This window comes from Thermobia domestica, chromosome 5 (genome assembly GCF_964235325.1).
Source record: "Thermobia domestica chromosome 5, izTheDome1.hap1.1, whole genome shotgun sequence".
NCBI lineage: Eukaryota > Metazoa > Arthropoda > Insecta > Zygentoma > Lepismatidae > Thermobia > Thermobia domestica.
In genome coordinates this window covers 44,128,675-44,150,653 of record NC_137458.1, presented here as the reverse complement: position 1 = coordinate 44,150,653, position 21,979 = coordinate 44,128,675, and the positions used below count along the sequence as shown (strand labels likewise).

Sequence of the window (21,979 nt, the reverse complement as noted above, 5' to 3'; positions counted from 1 at the left end):
CATCTGCCTGCCTTCACAGCTCATATTCAAAGTTATAAAGTCATACCACGACATGGGACACTTCGGAAAAGACAAAGTTTTGTCCAGTATATCCCGCTCCTTCCACTGGCCACGGATGAGAAAAGATATCGCTCGCTATGTACACGATTGTGTCGTTTGCATGCGTACCAAACACCACAAAATTCATACCGCACCTTCCATGGGGTCCATCATTCCATCCACCAAGGGTGAGTTAATTTCGATTGATTTATATGGGCCTCTTCCACGAGGTAAACATGGAGAAACATATCTACTCACCGTCATGGATTGCTTTTCTCGCCTAGTACAGGCATATTGTTTGCGATCCGCGAATACGCAGACCATAATCAAGTGTTTGGAGAGCAGGTACTTTCAGCATCTCGGTGTTCCCCTTAAAGTTCTGACCGATAATGGCCCACAATTTGTGTCCCATCAATTCGAACGGTTCCTAAAAAATTATAACATACAACACCTACGTACGACACCTTACCATCCTTCTTCATCGCCCATTGAACGTGTACATTCGGACATTTCACGGCTATTCCGATTGTTTTGTTCTCAAAAACATCAAAATTGGACACTTTTTGTGTCCCAAATAGTAATTTTATTGAACCATTCCATTTCCTCATCCTCTGGAATGTCGGCGATAGAGATGCATTTCAATGATGACCCTAGTGTTGCCATCGAACGGGTATGGCAAGTCTCTTTGAGAGAACAGGGATTGAACGACGACGTTTCAGATTGGCGAAAACGTCTTCTAATGGCTGACATCAAGAGACGTCGGAAGATTGATCGTAGGAACGACAAGATCAAAGAAAAGGGAGAAAAATTACCCTCAATCCAAACTGGTGATCTCGTGTTCTTGCGGTCGAGGCCAGTCAGCAGTGCCATCAATAAGCAAATTTATAAATTCTTTGACGTTTATTTGGGGCCTTATCTTTGTCACAGGCGTGTGGGCAATAAAGTATTTGAGCTATTAGACCTGAAGGACGGTTCGTTGCACGGCACACATTCTGTCGACAATTTGAAATTGTGGAGACCAACAGCACACATGCGGGAAAAGTGGCTGCGGGGCGTGGGACAGACGAAGGTGGGTGACCGAGACGATTGATTAAACACAGTGCACAAGCGGAGGCTCAATATTTTCATTGCAAAAAAAAAAAAAAAAAAAAGAAAAAAAAAAGAAAAGAAAAAAAAGTATATTCGCTAGTGCCTCGAACTTTATCCCAAAAGTGCAACCAGTGTCTCAATTCACTCATCGTCCAGCACGAACTTTAGTGTCAACATCCCACGTCAAGCTCAGTAACAAACAAAAAAAAAAAAAAGTTTTTATGGTGTGATCTCATTGAACAAAAAAAAAAAAAAAAACTGTCCCATTGTGTACTGTGAACAATCTCCCAGAATGTGTGCAAAATAACTACAATAGTGAGCTGTCATCAATCTCCACGGATAGACTTTGATCTCCAGATGTCCACCAGGAACACTTCAAAATGAAATCCAGTGTCTCATGTGTGTCGTGTGTTCAAGTGTCCCACTCAGTGGAAATGCGTTACATCGAATGACATAGTGTTTAGAACGCTTATATGTACATTCATGTCCAAAAAAAAAAAAAAAAAGACTGCAGTGATTTTCAATGTATATATCAACCATCGTCTTGTTTTTATATATATAATGTTATTTCGTGTACTCTCTCTATATATATATATTTGTATTCGTCAATATTCAAGAAGAGTGTAGTGTACACCAGTCCACGTCATTAAAAAAAAAAAAAAAAAAAAAAAAACGTCCAACAAACTTTAAGTATCAACAATCCCATGCAGCGTTTGCATCTCATTTTTTTAAAATCGCCAAACTTAATGCATTTTTTTCCTGTTATTCATAGTTGCATTCCCTTCACTGTACCAGCGAGGCCCAGGAGTCTCAGTGATGGCGCAGTTCCACTTCATCAGATCCAGTCGACCTGTACTTCGTGAGTTCGCCCGTCTACGGAGCACCATCTGTGGTAGTCCCCTCCCACAGAACCATGCAGGTGACGTCACCCAAAGGGTTTGCAACACTGATGTCCAGTCGGCGAGCCTACGAAGCGGACATACTCGGAAGGCAGCAAGAGAGGCTCGTCCACTTCGAACTCGACGGTTGCTGGAGCAGGCAGGAGCAGTAGTGAGCTCCTAAACAAGAAAGAAGAATAGGACGGTTGCTGGACGGCAAACTAAACTTCATAAGTATCCTACTATTCTGGACAGTGGACAAATATTTACTTAAATACTTTGAAATATAAACATTTTAAATTGTATATTTAAATTTTTGAGGCCATCAGCCTAATAAAAATTGTTGTTTATATTCAATTGTTTTCGTCCATCCACCTGCTTGAATCGCATGCCTTTAGCTGTAGCTTTCCTTACATGTGTTTTACCTGCGTTTTAAGTAAGTAGTTAGGAAGCGTATTCCTGCTGTTAGCTGCCTTGGCCGACAACGGTGAAATTTTCACTTGTTGTGAGGGTTTGTGGGTCCCCGGATCATTTAATGTGAATATCTCTTCAAAATTATTTTAATTAAATGAGCCGGCGACCACAATACTATAAATGTCTGTTTGATCCTATCTTTTTAATACCTATCTATATATAAATAATTAACGTACGTGTATTCGGCCCAGGACACCTAAGTTTGATTCCCATTAGGAGCTCATGTGGTTCAAATCTCAAACCGTGAGTTCACGTCTCATATAGCCTTGCTGCTGAAAGCGATGCTAAACCTCAATTTAACCAACCAATTTTTCCGTTAATTACTGGAACACAATAATCAGCAATATAAAAAAAAAACTATATTAAAAATGAGTTTTTTCCATTGTACACACTCAGATTCTTTAAGAATAACAATTTGTTTTCAATTAAAATAAGGAACTTAAGAGCCACATTCATAAACAAAACTATTTCTGTAAATCCACAATATTTGCAATAAGATCTTGATATGTTGATATGAAATCCCAGCCGAGAGTTTTCTACTGATATTTGAACGTTGAAAGACTTCTTTTTCTTAAAGTAAAGGAAATTTGGACAAGAAATATACGCCTTGTTTTGTTATCTTCGTTTCGAACCAAAAAGTCCTTTTTAGTATTTCAAAATTAATAAAGAAATAACAGCACGTTTTGTCTTCTTTTTCCCATTAACACGAGAAACATTGAATTACTCTTTTATGAACAAGAATAAAGAATCAAATTAAATCCGCCATTCCATAAGAAAAGGAAACGGAAGCGTCTGGACGCAGTGAGTTCTTCTAAGTAGAATATCTAAACTTACAGCAAAGTGTTTCCAGAATGGAGAACGAGATATAAATGTAAATTTATCTTCTTTTGAGACCAGCAAAATTTCGATTGATTTGACGCACCTTTCCACTACTCACTATCCTGAGGCAGACCTTTCATTTACATATATTTTTCTTCCCTACATTTTGTATTACTCTTTGACGCAGCGTTCCACTCTTCTTATTCCTTAGCCAGATTTTTCATTACCGTGTACTTTTTCTTCCCTACATCTTGACGCAGCTTTCTGTTCTTCCCTACTCTAAGCCATACTTTTCACTTCCGTGAACTTTTTCTTCCCTATTATTGTTTAACACAGTTTTCCACTCTTCCCTATTCTGAGTCAGATCTCTCGTTTCCCTGTACATTTTCCTTACTACACCTTGTATTATTGTTAGACAAAGCTTTCCACTCTTCCCTATCCTGAGCCACACTTTTCATTTTCGTGTACTTTTTCCTTCCTACATCTTGTTAGACAAAGTTTTCCCTACCCTCAGCTGAACTTCCATTTCCATGTATTTGTTTTTCCTATATTTTAAATAATTTTGTCCGTATATTTTAACCGCGGCCAATCTCTAGATATATTCTCCTTCTGCCACTTCCTCCATAGCTAAAAGCATGATTCTTTCATATCTCATTATGTGGCTCATCATCCTATCTTTTTTTTTAAATATTCTTGAGAATACTCCGTTTTCCTACTATTATTTCTAATATCCTTTCATCTGACACATTATACCAAAGTAGAAATGGTTTCTTTCTTGATAACAGTATTTTCTTTCTGCCACTGTAGATTTAGGCAATCCAAAGCACGTATATGAACAGACGTATTTGGTCTAGGAATTAATGTGTGCGGTTGGTACGCACACATTGAAGCTGTAGTACAAACACAAAATACATAAATACCTTAAGAAAAATATTGTCCATCGCTAGCCACCACTTTCGCCCATCTGTCAGGCAATGTACGGATTCCGTGGCGAAAGAGGTCCTCATCCTTGGAAGCGATCCAGTCAGAGACCCATGTTTCGATATCTTCTGAAGAAGTAAACCGCTGTCCAATCAAATCGTTGTTCATGCAATCGAACAAGTAGTAGTCCGAAGGAGCAACGTCTGGTGAATACGGCGGGTGGGGTAAAACTTCCCATCCGACATTTTCTAAATAGGTTTTGACCGGTTTTGCGACATGTGGGCGAGCGTTATCATGTTGAACAATAAGTTTATCATGTCTGTTCTCCCATTCTGGTCGTGTTCTGGCCAGAGCTTGCTTCAAACGCATTAATTGTCGTCGATAACGTTCTCCATTCATAGTTTCACCCGGTTGCAGCAGCTCATAGTACACCACACCTTTCATATCCCACCATATGCACAGCATAACCTTTGCACAGTGAATATCTCGTTTTGGTTGTGATGGACCTGGTTCACCTGGTTTCACCCAGGCCTTTTTTCGTTTAGGGTTCTCGTAATGGATTCACTTCTCATCACCCGTAATAATTCGATGCAGAAACCCCTTTCTGCTCTGTCGTTGAAGCAGCAATTCGCAAATGGTTTTTCGTCTTTCAACGTCTCTGTCTTTCAATTCATGTGGAACCCAATGTGACATCTTTTGAATCATTCCCATGGCTTTCAAGCGTTTGGAGACTGTTGTTTGATCAACGCCTAATGCTGCTGCAAGTTGTTCCTGCGTTTGACACGAATCCTGCTCGAGCAATGCTGTCAATTCTTCGTCTTGAAATTTTTTTGGCTGTCCAGCTCGCTCTTGGTCTGCCAAGCCGAAATCACCACTTCTAAACCGTGCAAACCACTTCTGACACGGTTCGCTCAGCTAGAGCATGGTCACCATACACTTCCACCAAAATACGATGACTTTCAGTCGCACTTTTCTGCATGTTAAAGTAATGCAGCAGGACACCCCGCAAAAACACTTTATCAGGCACAAATTGCGTCATGTTCACTTAACTACAAACTGGTGTTGTTGACGCTTTAATCCACTGCCCTATACTACGAACGATACGCGATGACAGGGGTTTGCAACACATGTGTGGATACACGGAACTGTGGGACGCTCCGTTCGTTGCGCCATCTCTTGTCCACCCGCACGAATTAATTCCTAGACCAAATATAAAGTACAAAGATTCATAAGATTTTTTACTATATACTTCAAAGTTTCTTTTGACATTAAAGTAGCATTGTTAAAAACTATGTAATTTGAAGTTTTAGTACAATTATAGTTTGATTGGTATATTTTAACTGAGTGGACATTCAGAAATGGTAATATCGACAAAGTTCTTTCCTTGAATGTCAGCAAATGAATGCTGGAATGATACATTTATTACATAGGTCAGGCATTTCCAATTGTCCGATGTATGACAAAAGAGCACGCTTTCAGAATCGGAGAAATGAGAGAGAGAAACAGATAGAACAAAGAAGGGGATGGGCTGAATAATGGAATAAGCAAGGGACAGCAGTCTACGAAGAATCATAGATATATGAGTAGTGTTACATTTAAAATCATTGACGGCACAGTCGATATTCTTGCTCGCCTGTCACTATTGCCTCTAACAACACCAGGTTACTTCTTTGCTCCTTGTTCTTTTCGCGCGGTTTAGTCGGAATAGAAGCATTAAACTTTGCCGAAACAGAGAATCCAGTTGGAAATGGCTGCTATAGACGCTAGCAGGTTTTCTTCCGAATACTGATTGAAGTTGCATAATTATTTAGAGTGTAAAATTACTTGAATCGTTGTATCTTGAATACTTTTTTTTTTTTTTTAAAAAAAATAAATTTTATTATCTTAGCAATAAGATTTGAAGAGCTTACCTCTGGCTCTGTCGTTGACAAGGGTAGGTGAAGGAGGAGAATCAACTGATGGACGTAAACGACCGCCTGAAGACACACCAAACAAATACGCCACCAAACAGTAAAAGCAGTAGAAACCAAACATTGTCATACCAAGGCCTGAAAAGAAATAAAACACTGTATTTCAATATAATATAACTCAAAACTGAGTTATTCCATACTCTCAAAAAATATTTATTTGGCGACCAGATATTTCACCATGAATTGAAATTAAAATGAAATGAAATCTTTTAGTTTAACGTCTCACGGTTACTCCCTGTAGGCTAAGGGAAATGATTAACGCAAGTGAATGACAATGAACGAATTCGTGGAATGAGAAAATGAGAGAAAATGGGAGTACAATGAGAAAATTCACGGACATGATGTTGTCCACCATAAAATTACGTGGCCGGGGATCGAACCAGAGACCCCACACACCACAAGTAAGCACTTTACTACTTATTTTTCTAAAGTAAACTTATTTACCGAACGCTCTTCAATAACTTGTGTATCTAATTATCACTAATTTTTTCCCTATATTTTACTAGTTTTTCCAGTAACCAATAACGACACGAGCACGAACTCACAAACATCAAAGACATTTTCAAAGGTTCTCCCACCGGAAATCGAACCCGGGACCACGTACACCAGAGACACACGTGCTAGCCACTAGGTCAACGGAGAGGGCTTTAAAGTTGGGCCTATGTAGTATTACCGCGAGATGAGACGAGACTTCAGGGTATCTCGCCTTGTCTCATGCAAAGTGTGTGTCGTCTCGAATAGGTCTATCTTGTGTGTCGTCTCGTCTCGTAAACGTGGTTGGATAAATATTTCGTCTCGTGGCAACACCAAAGCGGCTAAGGACCACAAGAAAGGGCTGTTATGCCAAGTGGTTAAAATTACAACTTTTAACCAAGTTTGGCTTGGTTAACAGCACAACACGACTACAATCTTTCAACAACGACTGCTTTGTTCCGACTGAACCAGTTATGAATTACTACAACAAGAATGTTTGTCAATACCGTCGGTACAGTCGAAATTCAAGCCATCCTCACTTATTCTGAAATTCTTTTTTCAGAACCTCTGGCGCCACTTCAACAAATAAGGAGGCCTAGGTGATTTTCCGAATTCAAAAATGGCTTAAGTTGGAATAATATCACAAATTAATTATAATAATAAAAAGAAAAACTAAATTTTATAGTCAAACCAGCATCCCTTCAAAACTCAGTTCCGTTCATCTCTATACCTAGATAGCAACAAGCTGTTTCTTAGTACTCAATTAAGCAATCCAAGAATACATCCCCATCTTCATTCCAATCTCTCCATTCGTCTAGTCTCTGGTAGAAATCTACTATTTCTGGTTTCAATATTAATTAAGAAAATATCACGACCATATAACCAAACTCCCTCACGTGGTGTACACGTGGCACTGTTACTTGTTAATTGTTTACAGCACGTGTGATATTAATCATTTGAATTTACTACCAGGTACACCATAGCAGCTCAATTCGACATTACCGGTGGCAGCGAATCTGGACAGTAGAGTCAAATTTAAGAAATAATATCCAATATGAAAGAGAGTGAATGAGAGATGCTTTAACTATCTTGAGCTAAAATCGCAGGTTACCACAGCATTAAGAATGACGTATCTCTGACCATGGTTTAGATGGGTTGCCAACCTCCCGGGGTAAACTTGCCTGTAAGTCAACAGCACAAATGACCGATTCGCCTTATCCAAAATGCACCTCTTCCTCCACCACCAAAAAATATATTTAGTAACGAAAATAAAATGAATAAATTTCTCGGAAATATTTAAATTATTTTTCTAGAATAGCACATACAGACATAAAAAGACACATCTTGTTAATCTTTGTCAGTAATAACTTATCAAAGCTCCTGTATGCAAGGTTAGCTAGCCTGAAGCTACAGCTATATTATCGGGCCGTCACGGGTTGGCTAGCCCTGAATTTACATCTATGTTGTCGGACCGTCACGGGTTGCTATCCTGAAGTCACGATATATTGTCGGGCCGTCACGGGTTCATTATTCTGAAATAAGGGCTATATTGTCGGACCATCACGAGTTAACTAGCCTGAAGTTATAGCTATATTGTCGGGTCGTCACGGGTTGCCTACCTTGAAGTTACAGCTATAGTTTCGACCGTCACGGGTTGGCTAGTTTGAAGTTACAGTTATATTGTCAAGTCATCACGGGTTGGCTAGCCTGAAGTTACAGCTGTATTGTCAGGACGTCACGGGTTGACTAGCCCTAAACTTACAGCTATATTGTCGGGCCGTCACGGATTGGCTAGCCCTAAGGTAACAGCTATATTGTCAGGCTCTCACGGGTTGGCTAGCCTGAAGTTAAAGCTATATTGTCGGGCCGCCACTGGTTGGTTAGCCTGAAATAACAGCTATATTGTCGAGCCGCCGCGGTTATATTTTGTAATCAAACATCACTTCTATTTGAAGTTTTTTTTTCAAAGTTAAGTCTTATATTATAATTAAAATCATGTATGGTTTTAGTCATAATATGAGATATCTATGACAACACACAACAATAAGATTACATAATACTCCTCCAAATAATTGGTATGGCACCCTTCTAATACCTGTATTACCGCTTTTTTTATGGAGCCAGACTACTCCTGTCCCCCTAATCACCAAAAGACGTTCTTCTGTCACTGTCTGTTTATACAAGTTTTGCGCAGGACATGGTTGCTTACAAAACTAGAAGACGATTGTATAAATGGACATTCGAAAGTAAACTTCTTCGTCTCTGAAGTCTTTGCTTTAAAAGTGATGAAAACAATGTCTATTATCAGTGAAAGTGTTGGTAAAAGCCAGAAACACTTTCATTCGGCATTAACAAAGCTGGAAACAATTTCTTACTCGAAGAAGACTTTTTGCTTTTCCTGTTTCCAACACGCAAAAGATAAGACACTTCTGGCTCCCTTAAATACTCGCTGTTTCACTCACACTTCCTTCCTGAGATGAGAATGAAACAATCGGTCTTACAGGCAGGTACGTATCTTATTTGTTGAATTATTCATTAGTAGTTAGGAAATTAAAGTGTCAAATTAATGAGTTCGGAACAATACCAATGTTTTCTGAGGTCCTTTATGTACTATACCTTAGTTAGTTTGTGGAGGGCACGGTGGCTTAGTGGTAGAGCGATTATCTCTTATGTATAGGGTCTCTGGTTCAATCCTCGGCCAAATAAGTTTGCGGAGGACAAGATCGTGTCCATGGGTTTTCTCGGGGTACTCCTGTTTTCTCCCACATTCCCATTCCGCCAATTATTCCGTCATAATTCGCTTGTGTTAATCGTCTGTCTCCCTTAGCCAAAAGGGCATAATCGTGGGAGGTTAAACTCAAAGATTTATTTTTTTTTCATTTCATAGTTGGTTGTATTAGAGTTTAATACTCCTTTCAGCACCAAGGGCATATAAGACGTGGACCTACAATTTAAAAACCACTTACTAAGTTCAAGTTTCGATGATCTCCCACCGAGAACCGAACCCGGAACTCGGTGAGCCAAAAGCGGGAGTACTATGTAATTTTATAGCAAATTAAACCAAATCAAACCCTAGTTAAAAAATAGATGGCGGATGTGAAATATAGCATGTTCCACTCACTATTTAAAAGCTAACGACGTCAGTGGTTATAGGTGTACTATTTCAAGTTTGAATATTGAATTTGGATAGTTTGGAAGTCTACCATATTTCCACAGTGTGAAACGAAAAACACTTGTCGCTTAGTACTTTTGCTCTGATGTTTGTCGACAGACTGTTGGATGAATTCCATAAGAATTCCAATATCTATGCATAGCGTAGTTCGTAGTTCGGAATTTACAATCTACGCAACAAATTTTGATTCAATACCACATACATAATATACGTAAGTGATAATCCTGAGACGAATATTTGAACCCAAGAGAAACGAAAATGGGGAATGGAGGAAACTTCATAACGATGAACTGCATAGTTTATACCGTTTAGCAAGCATTGTTAGAGTCTATTAGGCTCAGGTGAGCAGGTCATGTAGACTCTAACAATGCTTGCTAGAATGGCAGAAAGTAGGAAAAGTTCTCGAAGGTTTAATTGGAAATCCAATCGCAAACATACAATTGAGGAAGACTACAAACTTGCAATTCGATTCTGTTCGCTAAGGATAACTTTTATGAACTCGACATTGAACCTCTCCGGTTTCCATAGGCCATAGAGTTAATTAGCTAATTGATAGGTATATGGGAGTTTTGTCACATATTAACTATACCTATTGAGGGCTCCCCCCTCCAAGAAAGAAGCAAAAGGCCCAGTAAACATATGATCAGAAATAAGCTATTTCACTGCTAGAGAACGTCGAACCTAAAATGTTTTGCAAAAATATAGAGGAGCCAGTACGAACATTATTCAAATATATTTGTTCCGAAATTATGTGGTATCTAAAATAATTATTGCAAAGCATCTTTGGGTCTGGGAAGAATCAAGTGAAAAGGAAAGATAGAAACTTTATTTCTATCTTATATAGACAATGAAATGAAATGAAATGAAATGAAATATTTCAGTTTTACGTCCGACGCTTATGACGGCTAGGCTAAAGGAGACGGTGATGATGAGAAACGAATTGAATGGTGGAATGAATAAAGTGGGAGGAAACGGAAGAACCTAGAGAAAACCCACGCATACGGTGTTTGTCCACCATAAAGCTCACTTGGCGTGAGCTGGGATCGAACCAAGGACACCATGCACTAGAAGTGAACGCTCTACCACTAAGCCACCGCTGCCCCTTATACGAACAACGTTTAGAATGTGTTCGACAATATGATATTGATGTCAGAAGCTCAAGTAATAGTTGTTCTACATGTACTGGTAACAGATCTTATGAAACTTATTTCCCCATTCGTTTTTCTACGAAGTCAGGTAGGAGCAAGGTATTGCATGGTATTGAAATTGACAATTATACAGCGAATGCAAAATGAGGTGTTGTTTAGTTTTGATTTACAGAGGGGGATTCAACTGATTGAAATTACAACAGTTCACTTCAGAATATTTTGTTCCCAACCAGACATATTGTAACACGGATTTTATTACAGTTGTAACCGGGAATATCTTAATGTTTTTCCTAAAAATTTCTTTTAGTAAATACGCTAACACAACTGGAATCACTAAGTCGGAGCAGAGTTAAGGCGGATTTTCATGCAAGTGTCCGTTGCATTCTTTGCTTGCAATATGTCTGAATAGCCAATTGAGAAAGTCGTTTAAGTACGGTTCTACGTGTAACACATCTTTCTGTTGGCTACGCATAGAAATCGCAAGCAACGCACATAACGAAAGCTTGTATGAAAATCCGCTCTTAGGGTGGCCAGTTTCTCCCCTCTGTGGTTCAAGGAAAGGTATATGCAAAACTGGAATTTTACGAGTTGAAGGGAAAAGTTGGAAACACGATACGAGTAATTCTGGCTTCATTATACGTATGCCAATTAATACTCCGCGATATAACGGTAATTTGTATTGTTACTATTCATTGGTTGCTCTGGAGATTAACATTTCTTTACAGCACCGAGACTATGTAAGATGTGAAGGTAAACGTGAAACTCAAAGTGAAATTCACGTTTAACGTGAAATTCAAACCGTATAAGCTACCACTGGAATTGAATCAGGGTCTTCCATGCTCCAGACTACATAAAGGGAAGATCCTTTACAGAAAATATGACCTAGATGGCAGATAAAAATTGCTAATTTTCGTATTTCTTAAGCAATAATTTACTTCCTCTCCCCAACCGTACGTTGGTGGGCAACATGGAAATTTTAAACCTTTCGTCTTCATTGAGAGAACTGTTTTATACTTTGATAAGGTCTCTTCTTTGTAACTAGATATTCAATTCTTGGTCTTCCTCTTCCTGGTTTTCCTTCAGCTTTTCCTTCTATCAACACGGTGATCCAATCAGAGTGCTGAATAAGATGTCCAAGCATGCTATTTCCTCTTTTTTATATTATCTTCATGATCTGTCATCCTTCATTAGCTTCCTTTAGTATGTCTTTATTCCTTTTCTTTTCGATCCTTGATATGCGCAGCATTCTACGCCAACTACACTTTTCAAATGCTTCCAGCTTGGATATTTCAGCTTTTCTCAATGTCACGTCTCTGATTCGTAAAGCGTCACGCTCCATACCAGTGTCTTAATAAACTGTTTACGAACGTCCAATGACGCATTTCTTATGTTAGCAATTTGCTTTTCCTATTGAATGCTTATTAAGCCTGCGCTATTCTTGTCTGTATTTGTCATATCTTCCGTCCGAAAATATTAAGACTTCCTAAATAGGGGAGAGTCTTAGCGTCTTCGATTTTCTCTTCCTCTTAGCCATATGTTTACCTTTCCTATCCTGCTCTTGTGCACTTTATCACTTTCGTTTCCTTCTTATTTATCTTCATTTTGCATGTTTTCCAGTTGGGCGTTCAGGTTTGAAAGTGCTTGTTGCACGTCCTTTTCGTTCTCTGCTATCAGTACTAGGTTATCAGCAAACCTCATTGAGCTGAAAACCTAGCCGTTTACCTTTACGTCTTTCTCATTTTTATCAAAGAATTCTTTCATAGCCTCTTCTATATGGACGTTGAACAGGAGAGGTAAAAGTCCACATCCTTGCCTTACTCCTTTCCTTATTTTTGCTTCCTTTTGATCTCTTCCTATATCAGCTGTCTGGTTTCTGTAAAGTTGGTATATTATTCTTCCACCTTCAGATCTCTGTAATCCACCTTCAGATTCTTCAATACTCTGAACATGATATTACAAAAGCTTTTTCTATATCTACAAATGCTATCACAATTGGTTTGTTTATTCTGATATGCTGTTCCATAATCAACCGTAGACTCACAGTCAGTTATTGCTTCCCCTGTTCCCCCTTTTCTCCTGAATCCAACCTGGTCCTCCAATAGCTGTTCTTCAATTTTCTCTTCCATTCGTTGTGCGATAATTTTGCACAGTATTTTTGATGCATGGGAAAGTAAATTTAACGTTCTGTGTTCTTCACATTTCCGTGCGACATATCTTTTCGGGATAGAGAACAATGTGCTTTTCTCGGAGTCTCTTGGTATCTTGCCTGTGATGTATATACTTTTCATTAATAAGACTAATGGTTTATTCTTTGTTGTTATTGCGAGATTGTTAATCACTTCCGTTGGTATTTGGTCTATTCCTGGGACTTTACTATGTTGCATTTTCTCCAAATCATTGTAAAATTGGTGGCCCTAACTCATTTTCATCAACATCTTCTTCCTTCTTTATCTCTTCTTCGTTCAATCTGTCTCCTTTGTAGATCTCTTCAATGTATTCCTTCCATCTTCTTGTTATCTGCTCTTCTTCTATTAGCGTTGTCCCGTCCTTGTCTATGATAATGTCTGTGCATTTCTTTTTCTCAATAAACTATTTTCTAACCTATCTATAAGCTGTTTCTGTATCGCCTTTGACTATATTTTCCTCAATTTCATTGCACAAAGTATTAAAATTACATTTTTCTGTTTATTACTAAATAAATGCAAATATTATGTAAGGAGTAGTTAACAAGGAGCCAAGACAATATGATAGGTCATCAATTACCGTTGAATTCATTTTTCTAGTCGCTGCCTTAACCTAGATTTTTGGGTAATTCATATTCTGATCACCTGTAATTTCTATGAATGGCAAAACTGAAAATTCTTCCGATTCGTATTTTCGGGTGTAGAATAACATTATCTATTACTGTGATAAGTTACATTTCATTATAGCTTTTCAGTTACGAAAAACGGGCAAAAGAAAAATCGTTAGCTTTTGTATCACTTTTAGTAGTTTTCCGCTTTAATATCAAACCGCGGCAATTTAGATAGTTCTGTCTGAACATTAACATTAATTGAATTTACCTGCATGTTTATGGAACTTTTTCTCACCTATGTTGCGAGAACTAATTTCCGACGTAAACTTTACTTTCGTGTCAGACACCTGAATAACTTTATATTTCTGTTTAGCTTCTTTCCTTTGTCGCCAAACGTATGAAGCTTCTGAGCTACTGTACTGCAGCGTTGTCAGACTCACAGCTCGGAATTATTCCAAAACCTGATCGAAATTATGCTAGATTCGGTCAAATTATGCTGCGTTCCATTGTCTCTGCATGAAATTATATTATTTCCTCCTTCAGAAAAATAAAATAGAATGATTCTATCACTATTGGTTCTTGAGTTATGCAAATTTCTTATTGGTGTATTTTCCTCCGGACACACTGTATTATTACTGATTGAAAAAAAAAAAATGGTACATATCAGATGCCATTCCGATTCCCATTATTGGAGAGAGCCAAAGAATCATTCAAACTAGTGTATTCTTGTTTACCTAAGATTGAGGGAACCGCATCTAAAACTTTAAATTAGACTCAAATTATCTCAGAATTGTAATTAGTTTTTGTATTATGTTTCGGTATTAGACAAGGCTTCTTACAGCCTTACCTCGGCGTATAAAGTAAGTCGAAATAAATAAATAAATAAGAATGTGGATCTGTAACTTAGTGGTAGAGCGCTTACTTCCGGTGCATGGAATTCCTGGTTCGATTCCCGACCAAGCAAGTTTGTGGTGGACAACATCGTGTTCGTGGCTTTTCTCGGGGTACTCCCGTTTCCTTCAACCATCTCATTCCATCAATTATTTCATCGTTCACTTGCCTTGAAATCGTCTGTCTCCCTTAGTGTAAGGGGCATAATTATGGGTGGTTAAGAGGACTTCATACCTCCACAAAAACGCGCAGAATAGACCTTCCGTTTTGAACATTTTTCTCAGTTACGACTAAAGATAGAACCATGGAGTCTTTTTTATATTCTTCACAAAACATGTCGGCACAAATCCTTCAGAACAAAAATTTAAAAATTTTCATCCTTAATGAGTAAATTTGGTATAAAAATGGGGAATAAACGTCATTTTCACATGCAATTATCTCCAGAACCCCACATGCTAATAAAAATCCGTTTTGAAGGAATTGTGCATTGATCTTTGCACTTGACACTCGCACTATAACTTGTAAAGTCAGTTTTGATATATCGATACTGTACGTGGAAAACGAAACCCTTGTAACAGCGTAAAGTTTCTCTGCACTGTAGCGACATCTTGTGCTTAAAGTTCGACAGGGCCTAAGCCCCACCCACAGTAGAATTCGGAGGGATACAATAAAGTAGTTCGCGAGGGAAGATCCGCATGCGACGTCTGCTGGCAAGGAAAAGCAGCATTATTGTGTGTATTGTGTGACAGGTGTAATATTTTTTGACGTGTGCATTTCAATAGTTTACTGAAGTCCCCAGCATGAAGCCAAGGAAGAAAGTAGGGATGTATCTACATGAGCGCAGAAGCAAGGCCAAAATAAGAAAGATTTTTGCTTATACATTTGCTTTTTGCTCATTGCAACAGAGATTCTACTCAAAGATTTTTGCCCTACACCAACTCTACTAGCAATTTGTCGTTGTGTATATCTTCCTTCCGCCAGAAGCGTTTTGATAACTTCCACTTTATGTGGAGAAAGATCTCTGGTTTTCACATTATGCAGCGATTACAGGACTTCACAGACTAAAATTTTAATACACAAAACACGTCACGATCACTTTAAACTGACCCATTCGAACTGTTGAACGCTTTGAATGTTGTGACTGCTTACGACTGCAACCACAACACTTCAGACTGTAACTTGTTGATAGAAACCACAATCGCTGTATTAGAGACCTGCACGGGCCGGGCTCGGACTCTGTTATTTCTTTGGGCCGGGCCGGGCTGGGGCCGATTATTGCATTTCTTTAATAGTTATTGACTTTCGTTAAACAATAATTAGAATAAAGGCAAACGCTGAAGAAGTGTGCCCGTGAAAAATGTTACAAAAATAAAACTTTTAAAATTTATCGGGCCCGGGCCGAAAAATTCGGTTCGTGCAGGTCTCTGCGCTGTATACAACTGAAACACCACTTTCAGAACTTTCTCCTCCACTAATGTCATCTGCTGTTCAACGGTGATATCATCACTTCAACTGTACAGTAAACAAATGAAGGATCCTCTATTGGTGGTTTAACCCTTAACTCACATGTTTTAGAACTCCTAAATTAGGGCTGCAACATCAGCTTTGCATTTTACGGGCGTGAGTCTAATAATTTGAACACGTCTGTACACATTTGATTGATTAATGACAGTAGGAAATTACTTTTGCAGTAGTGGTTGATACTATTTGTTAAATAATTATCTACCATTAATATAAATAATGGAAAATATATTAAACTCTTTATTGTAACTTCTTGCGTTTATATATTTTTCAAAATTTTTGGGTGGGTCCGTGCCTACCTGGCCTACCCGCTAAAGCCGCCACTGATTGTAACACCCTGTACATGTAAATATACTGTAGATTTATGAAACGAAATGTGGAGAAAGATAGGAACACTTGAAATGTATTAATATTGTATTGCATAATGAAAGTTTCCTGTATATGAATTTCAAGAGTATATATATATTGTGTGTGTGTATTCCCGTGTATGTGTTTATTTCATTGTTCACGTACTAATTCAGGTGTTTTTATTATTGTAGTAGAATAGCATATTTTGCGGTTTGTTAGAATTGTCTCCTTTCTAAGTGATTTGTTCTTAGGAAGTTATAATTTGTAATAATACGTGTTACAAGACCTATGCGACAATTTTCGGAAGATTATTCCGGACACGAAAGAAAGACTTTTTGAACATTAGTGCAACTAGTTTCGGAGCTGCAAGATGCCGAATGCGCAGGAAATTGAATTTCAAGGGAATATAATTTTAAAACTACTCAATGTAGAGAGTGCGGCTTCCTAAATTACTGTCGAAGTCATATCTTTTCTATTTACAAATGTTTGTTTCAAAATTATGTATTGTGTCCGGAATAACCTCCCGAAGTTTGTCGCATACGTTTTGGAACACCCTGTACATGTACATATAGCTTTATTAAGTTTTTTAAAGTATTATGGAGCTTACAAAACGAAATGTGAGGAAAGATAGGAACACTTTAAACTTATTAATATTGTATTGCATAGTGAACGTTTCCTACGAATTTTAAAAACGTATGTTTTTTTTTTCCTTTTTCACCTAATGATTCAAATGTTTTTGTTGTTTAGTGTAATATATTTTGCCTCTTGGAACTCGCATTTCTATTGCATTTGTACTTGACGTAAGCTAAATTAGTAATAATACACAGAGTGTTACAAGATCTATACGGCAAATTTTGGGAGGTTATTCCTCTCTCACACACAAAAAGTTCTTTCGAACTTTTGTTTAGTCACATTGACACCCGTTTAGTGACACGTTGAAAGGATTGTCACTCCGTTTGACATTTCAGTTTTGTAAACTTGACATTCCAGAAGGGTGAAATTTGACGTCATTCTGGAGTTTTCTGCAATCTGTTATTTTTTTGGTAGCTAAGCATACCTTTCCTTTTCTTTCCTCCCCCCTCCTTTTTTTTTTGAATTTTCTGTCATTTGTACTTCAAGGAAACCAAATTAATAATAACACTATTATGTACTGTATATATGGAACTATTACTTACACAAGTAAAATAAATCAGTATATTCTGTACCCCGAATTATTATTAAATATTTAAAATTTGACGAATTCTGTTATTACTTTTATTCCAGATATGGAGATAATTGGTTAAAATCTTGTACCTAGAATAATACCTTAGGTACTTTGATTAGTCAGTACATGTACAGTACCTATCTTGGGTAGTACTTTGGCTATCTATTACCTGATACCTGTTACCGATACAAATTTGAGTCAGTGCCTTGTACCTGTACTAAGTTATAAGAAATCGTGCCTAATCCAATAGTGATTATCTTCTGCAGATATTTCTGGTCTGGGTTCTTCGGCGATTACACAACCCGCGAAAGTGGAGGTGGAAAGAATATAAAAGAAGAGAGCCCTCTCGTGGCTAAGCGGTTAGGGTACGCGTCTTTGGCGTGGGAGACCCGGGTTCGATTCCCGGCGGGAGCTCATGTGGTTCGGATTCCACGTTAATCAGTAGGTCCACGTCTCATATAGCCTCGCTGCTGAACGGGACGCTAAATTAAAATCAAATCAAAACTATAAAAGAAGAGATCCGTGTTCCCCAAATGATTCCCTGGATCCAACAAATGACCGACTTCTAAAACATTATCCTAAGATTACTTCGCTTCAGTTATTAAAAAATAACAAAGTGTACATATAATTAATAATTTACGGAAGTTGCAGCTTCTTTAACCCAAATGAAAAAAAAAAAAAAAACTTGTGCTTCAATTATATCCAAATTTAAAGGAAAAGGTTTAGATAATGGAACTATATTATTGCATACCATTTATAATTTTTCGAGTGTGTAATTCTTCTTTAGATTTGTGTCAACATAAACTGCATAATAAACATATGGACTTTGAAAAATACTTTTTTTGACAGCAGATTACACAATTTATTTGACTTATTGACAGTTTGAAGACAAACGTTTTAACAAGGTACTATAAATACTGCCATAAAACAATGGTACTAAACTGCTTTATAAGTACTTTATATTTTTATATGCTATAACTAGTGTTTTAAAAAACATACTTTTTGTTGGATAGAAAATTTGATGAAAAACGCTTTTATTCTGTTTTGCAGTTTTTTTTTTTTTTTTTTTTGCTACTTGGTGTAAAACAGGAAGTGAGATATAGCTGTTAATAAAAAAAAATATGGTGTTTTTTAATCACGAATAATAAATAAATATTTTTGTCAGTAAATCTTAGTCTTATGTAGATAGATTCTGTGTACAAGGGCTTAAATTGAAATAGTTATACACAAATTTATGTTTTTTCCGGGGTAGTAGTTCTTGGTTAAGCATAATAAAAAACTACCTGGTACATAATATTTATGGAGAAAAAAAGACAAAAGCTAAAAAATATAGATTTTTTCGGCCGGAAACTAAAATTTTCCGTTTTTTCAGGCCTCAAATTTTTTAACCTTTGTATATTGTAGCTGCCCCTCCTAGATAAACCTGCTGGCTACACCCCTGTTCTAGTGTAATGTAATCCGATCTACATTCATCCCCCACCCATGGGCATAACTACTATGGCACAAAACTAAAGGGACCCATAGACGATCCATGGTTTGTACAAACATTAAGTTTGTGCAAACACTGTGTTTGCGCAAACTCTCTGCCATACACGATTCTACTGTTTGTACAAACTTCAGTTCAATTTTGAGTTTGATCGCGTAAATATGTCCACTGAAGCAGTTTGTTTAGCTATAATAATGGCTTGTGCATGGAAGGGGAAAAACCCGCGAAACCAAAAAGGAAGAACAGGTTGTGGATGAGAGAGTGGTTCAAGAAACGGTCTAGTTTAGTCATCAAAATTTAATTGCCGACAGGCACGTAGCCAGGATTTCGTAATGGGGGAGGGCCATGATATGAAATACGGTGGTCGATTATTCTAAACTTTTTTACTGGAACATATATTGGTTTGTTTAGCAAGGATTTCGTAACGGGGGCGTGACTTGAAGGCCCAGGAGCCCGATCAATCTAAAGTACTTTACTATCAACATATATCGGTTTGTTAGGACAATAAAATGAGGATATGTTGTCAAGTATTTAATAACAAACTATGAAGAAATCTCGAGTAAAATAATAATAATAATAATAATAATAAAACGTATTGAAGATTTTACAATATTTACGTCCTTCCTCAGTTTATTCAAATATAACAATTTTCCTTTCATTATGACCTCAACTATTATAAGAAGTACATATTCACTATTATAAACAGTACATACTCAATAATGTCTTGTAAAGTATTTTACAATATTTGCGTTCCTTCGTTTCCCGGCGGGAGCTCATGTGGTTCGGATTCCACGTTAATCAGTAGGTCCACGTCTCATATAGCCTTGCTGCTGAAAGGGACGATAAACTAAACTCAACTCAACTATATTTGCGTTCCTTTCTCTGTTGAATCAAATGTTAACAGAACTTTCTTTCCACATAAATTTTTGTTTTTATTATTCCGTCAACTACTGTCTGTTCCAAATAACATGTCAAAAGAGCAGTAGAAAATTGTTTTTGAAATAACATGTTTGATACTGTAAGGATGCGATGAAAAATTATGATTTAAAAAAAAATGTCCACGCAATTACACAACGGCACTATGCTTTCGGAAGCTTGAAATCTCCCTGACTAGTAGCAGAAATTCTGACAATTCCGTAACTTTTATAGAAATTGCAAATTCCCTGTCTCTTCCAGGATATCTCGCTCACCTCGCCACCATGTATTGCAAGTAATACAAATTTCCTCATGAGAAAGAGTAACCAAAAGCTTCCTGTAGTTTATTTTTAACGCTGATCCTTTTTTTTTTCTCATTTCATTTTGTTTAATCTTCCCTTTTTTTTTCATTTCTGGACTCAAAGGAGGGATCCTGACCCCCCTAAACCCCCCTTGGCTACATGGTTGTTGCCGAGCTTGAGATAAGTTCGACTGTGGTCTTATTTACGAATGGATTCAACTATATTTGGTGAAATATTGGAAATGGGTATTCCTCTTATTCGAGAACAGGATACAAATATGAAAGATGCAGTATCTCGCGAGCAGAGGTTCTTTGACACTTTGCATTATCTTGCGTGCGGAAACACGTACGAGGACTTAAATTTGAAACAGCCATTGCATCTCAGACGCTTGGACAAATTATTATAGAAACGTGTGAGGCCGCATTTTTCAGATTCCTGTTTTTATAATCTTCACTCTTTACCTTCCACAGTTCAGGTAAATTTCGATAAAGTTCAATAAATTCTTGCCAGAATTCTTGAATCCTATTCATTAACGCCACAGCGCGAGAAATAATCGTTTCTACATAAGGTCTCCTACCTATAGGACCCATACACGGTCCACGGTTTGTGCAAACAAGGCTGTTTGTGCAAACAATTTGACCGTGTATGGTGCTGTATGAACTGTTTGCTCAAACATTTGTGCAAACTTTTTCCACATCGAACTCGTTCAAAAATTGTTTACACAAACATGATGTTTGCGCAAACACGTGGACCGTGTATGGGCATGTTTGTGCAAACACGAGCTTTATTTCCGAGTAAGAGGCCTAGTGTACAGACGCTTATTTCTTGCGTTATAGCGTCAATGAATAGGAATCAACAATTCTGGAGAGAATTTATTGAACTTTATCGAAATTTACCTGAACTGTGGAAGGTAAAGAGTGAAGATTATAAAAACAGGAATCTGAAAAATGCGGCGTATGAGGAATTGGTGGCTAAAATGAAGAAAATAGATTAGAAGGCGGATAGATAGTCAGTGAGGAATACAATCAATTTTCCAGTATTTCACCACATGTAGTTGAATCCATTCGTAAATAATTTTTATAGTCCACAGTCGAACTTATCTCAAGTTCGGATATTACCTAAGTAAATTTTGATGATTAAACTTAGACCGTTTCTTGAACTACTCTTTCATCCACATCCTCTTCTGTTTTGGTTTCGCAGGTCTTTCCGCTTCCAAAGCACAAGCAATTACTATCGCTAAACGAGCTGCTTCAGTGGACATGTTTACGCGATCAAACTCAAAATTGAACTGAAGTTTGTGCAAACAGTTGAACCGTGTATGGCCGAATGTTTGCGCAAACACAGTGTTTGCACAAACATGATGTTTGCACAAACCGTGGATCATCTATGGACCTCTTTAGAAAAAAACCTCCTGTTTGCACAAACATGCCCATACACAGTCCACGTGATTGCGCAAATATCATGTTCGTGTAAACAGTTTTCGAACGAGTTCGATGTGGAAAATGTTTGCACAAACGTTTGCGCAAACAGTTCA

At 37.7% G+C, this 21,979-nt stretch overlaps 2 protein-coding genes across 2 annotated transcripts in view; one reads left to right on the top strand and one right to left on the bottom strand.

The window, feature by feature from the left end:
• Positions 1-21,979, bottom strand: part of LOC145684646 (protein DVR-1-like) — a 317,851-nt gene that overhangs the window by 49,495 nt on the left and 246,377 nt on the right. The window contains exon 2 of the mRNA XM_081757041.1: positions 6,131-6,268. Within this exon, the coding sequence (XP_081613167.1) occupies positions 6,131-6,260 (130 nt within the window). The 5' untranslated portion in view covers positions 6,261-6,268. The remainder of the gene's footprint in view (positions 1-6,130; positions 6,269-21,979) is intronic.
• LOC145684644 (uncharacterized) overlaps positions 9,145-21,979 on the top strand; it is a 31,659-nt gene continuing 18,824 nt past the window's right edge. Inside the window, exon 1 of the mRNA XM_081757040.1 lies at positions 9,145-9,171. The gene's annotated coding sequence lies outside the window, so the exon portion shown is untranslated. The remainder of the gene's footprint in view (positions 9,172-21,979) is intronic.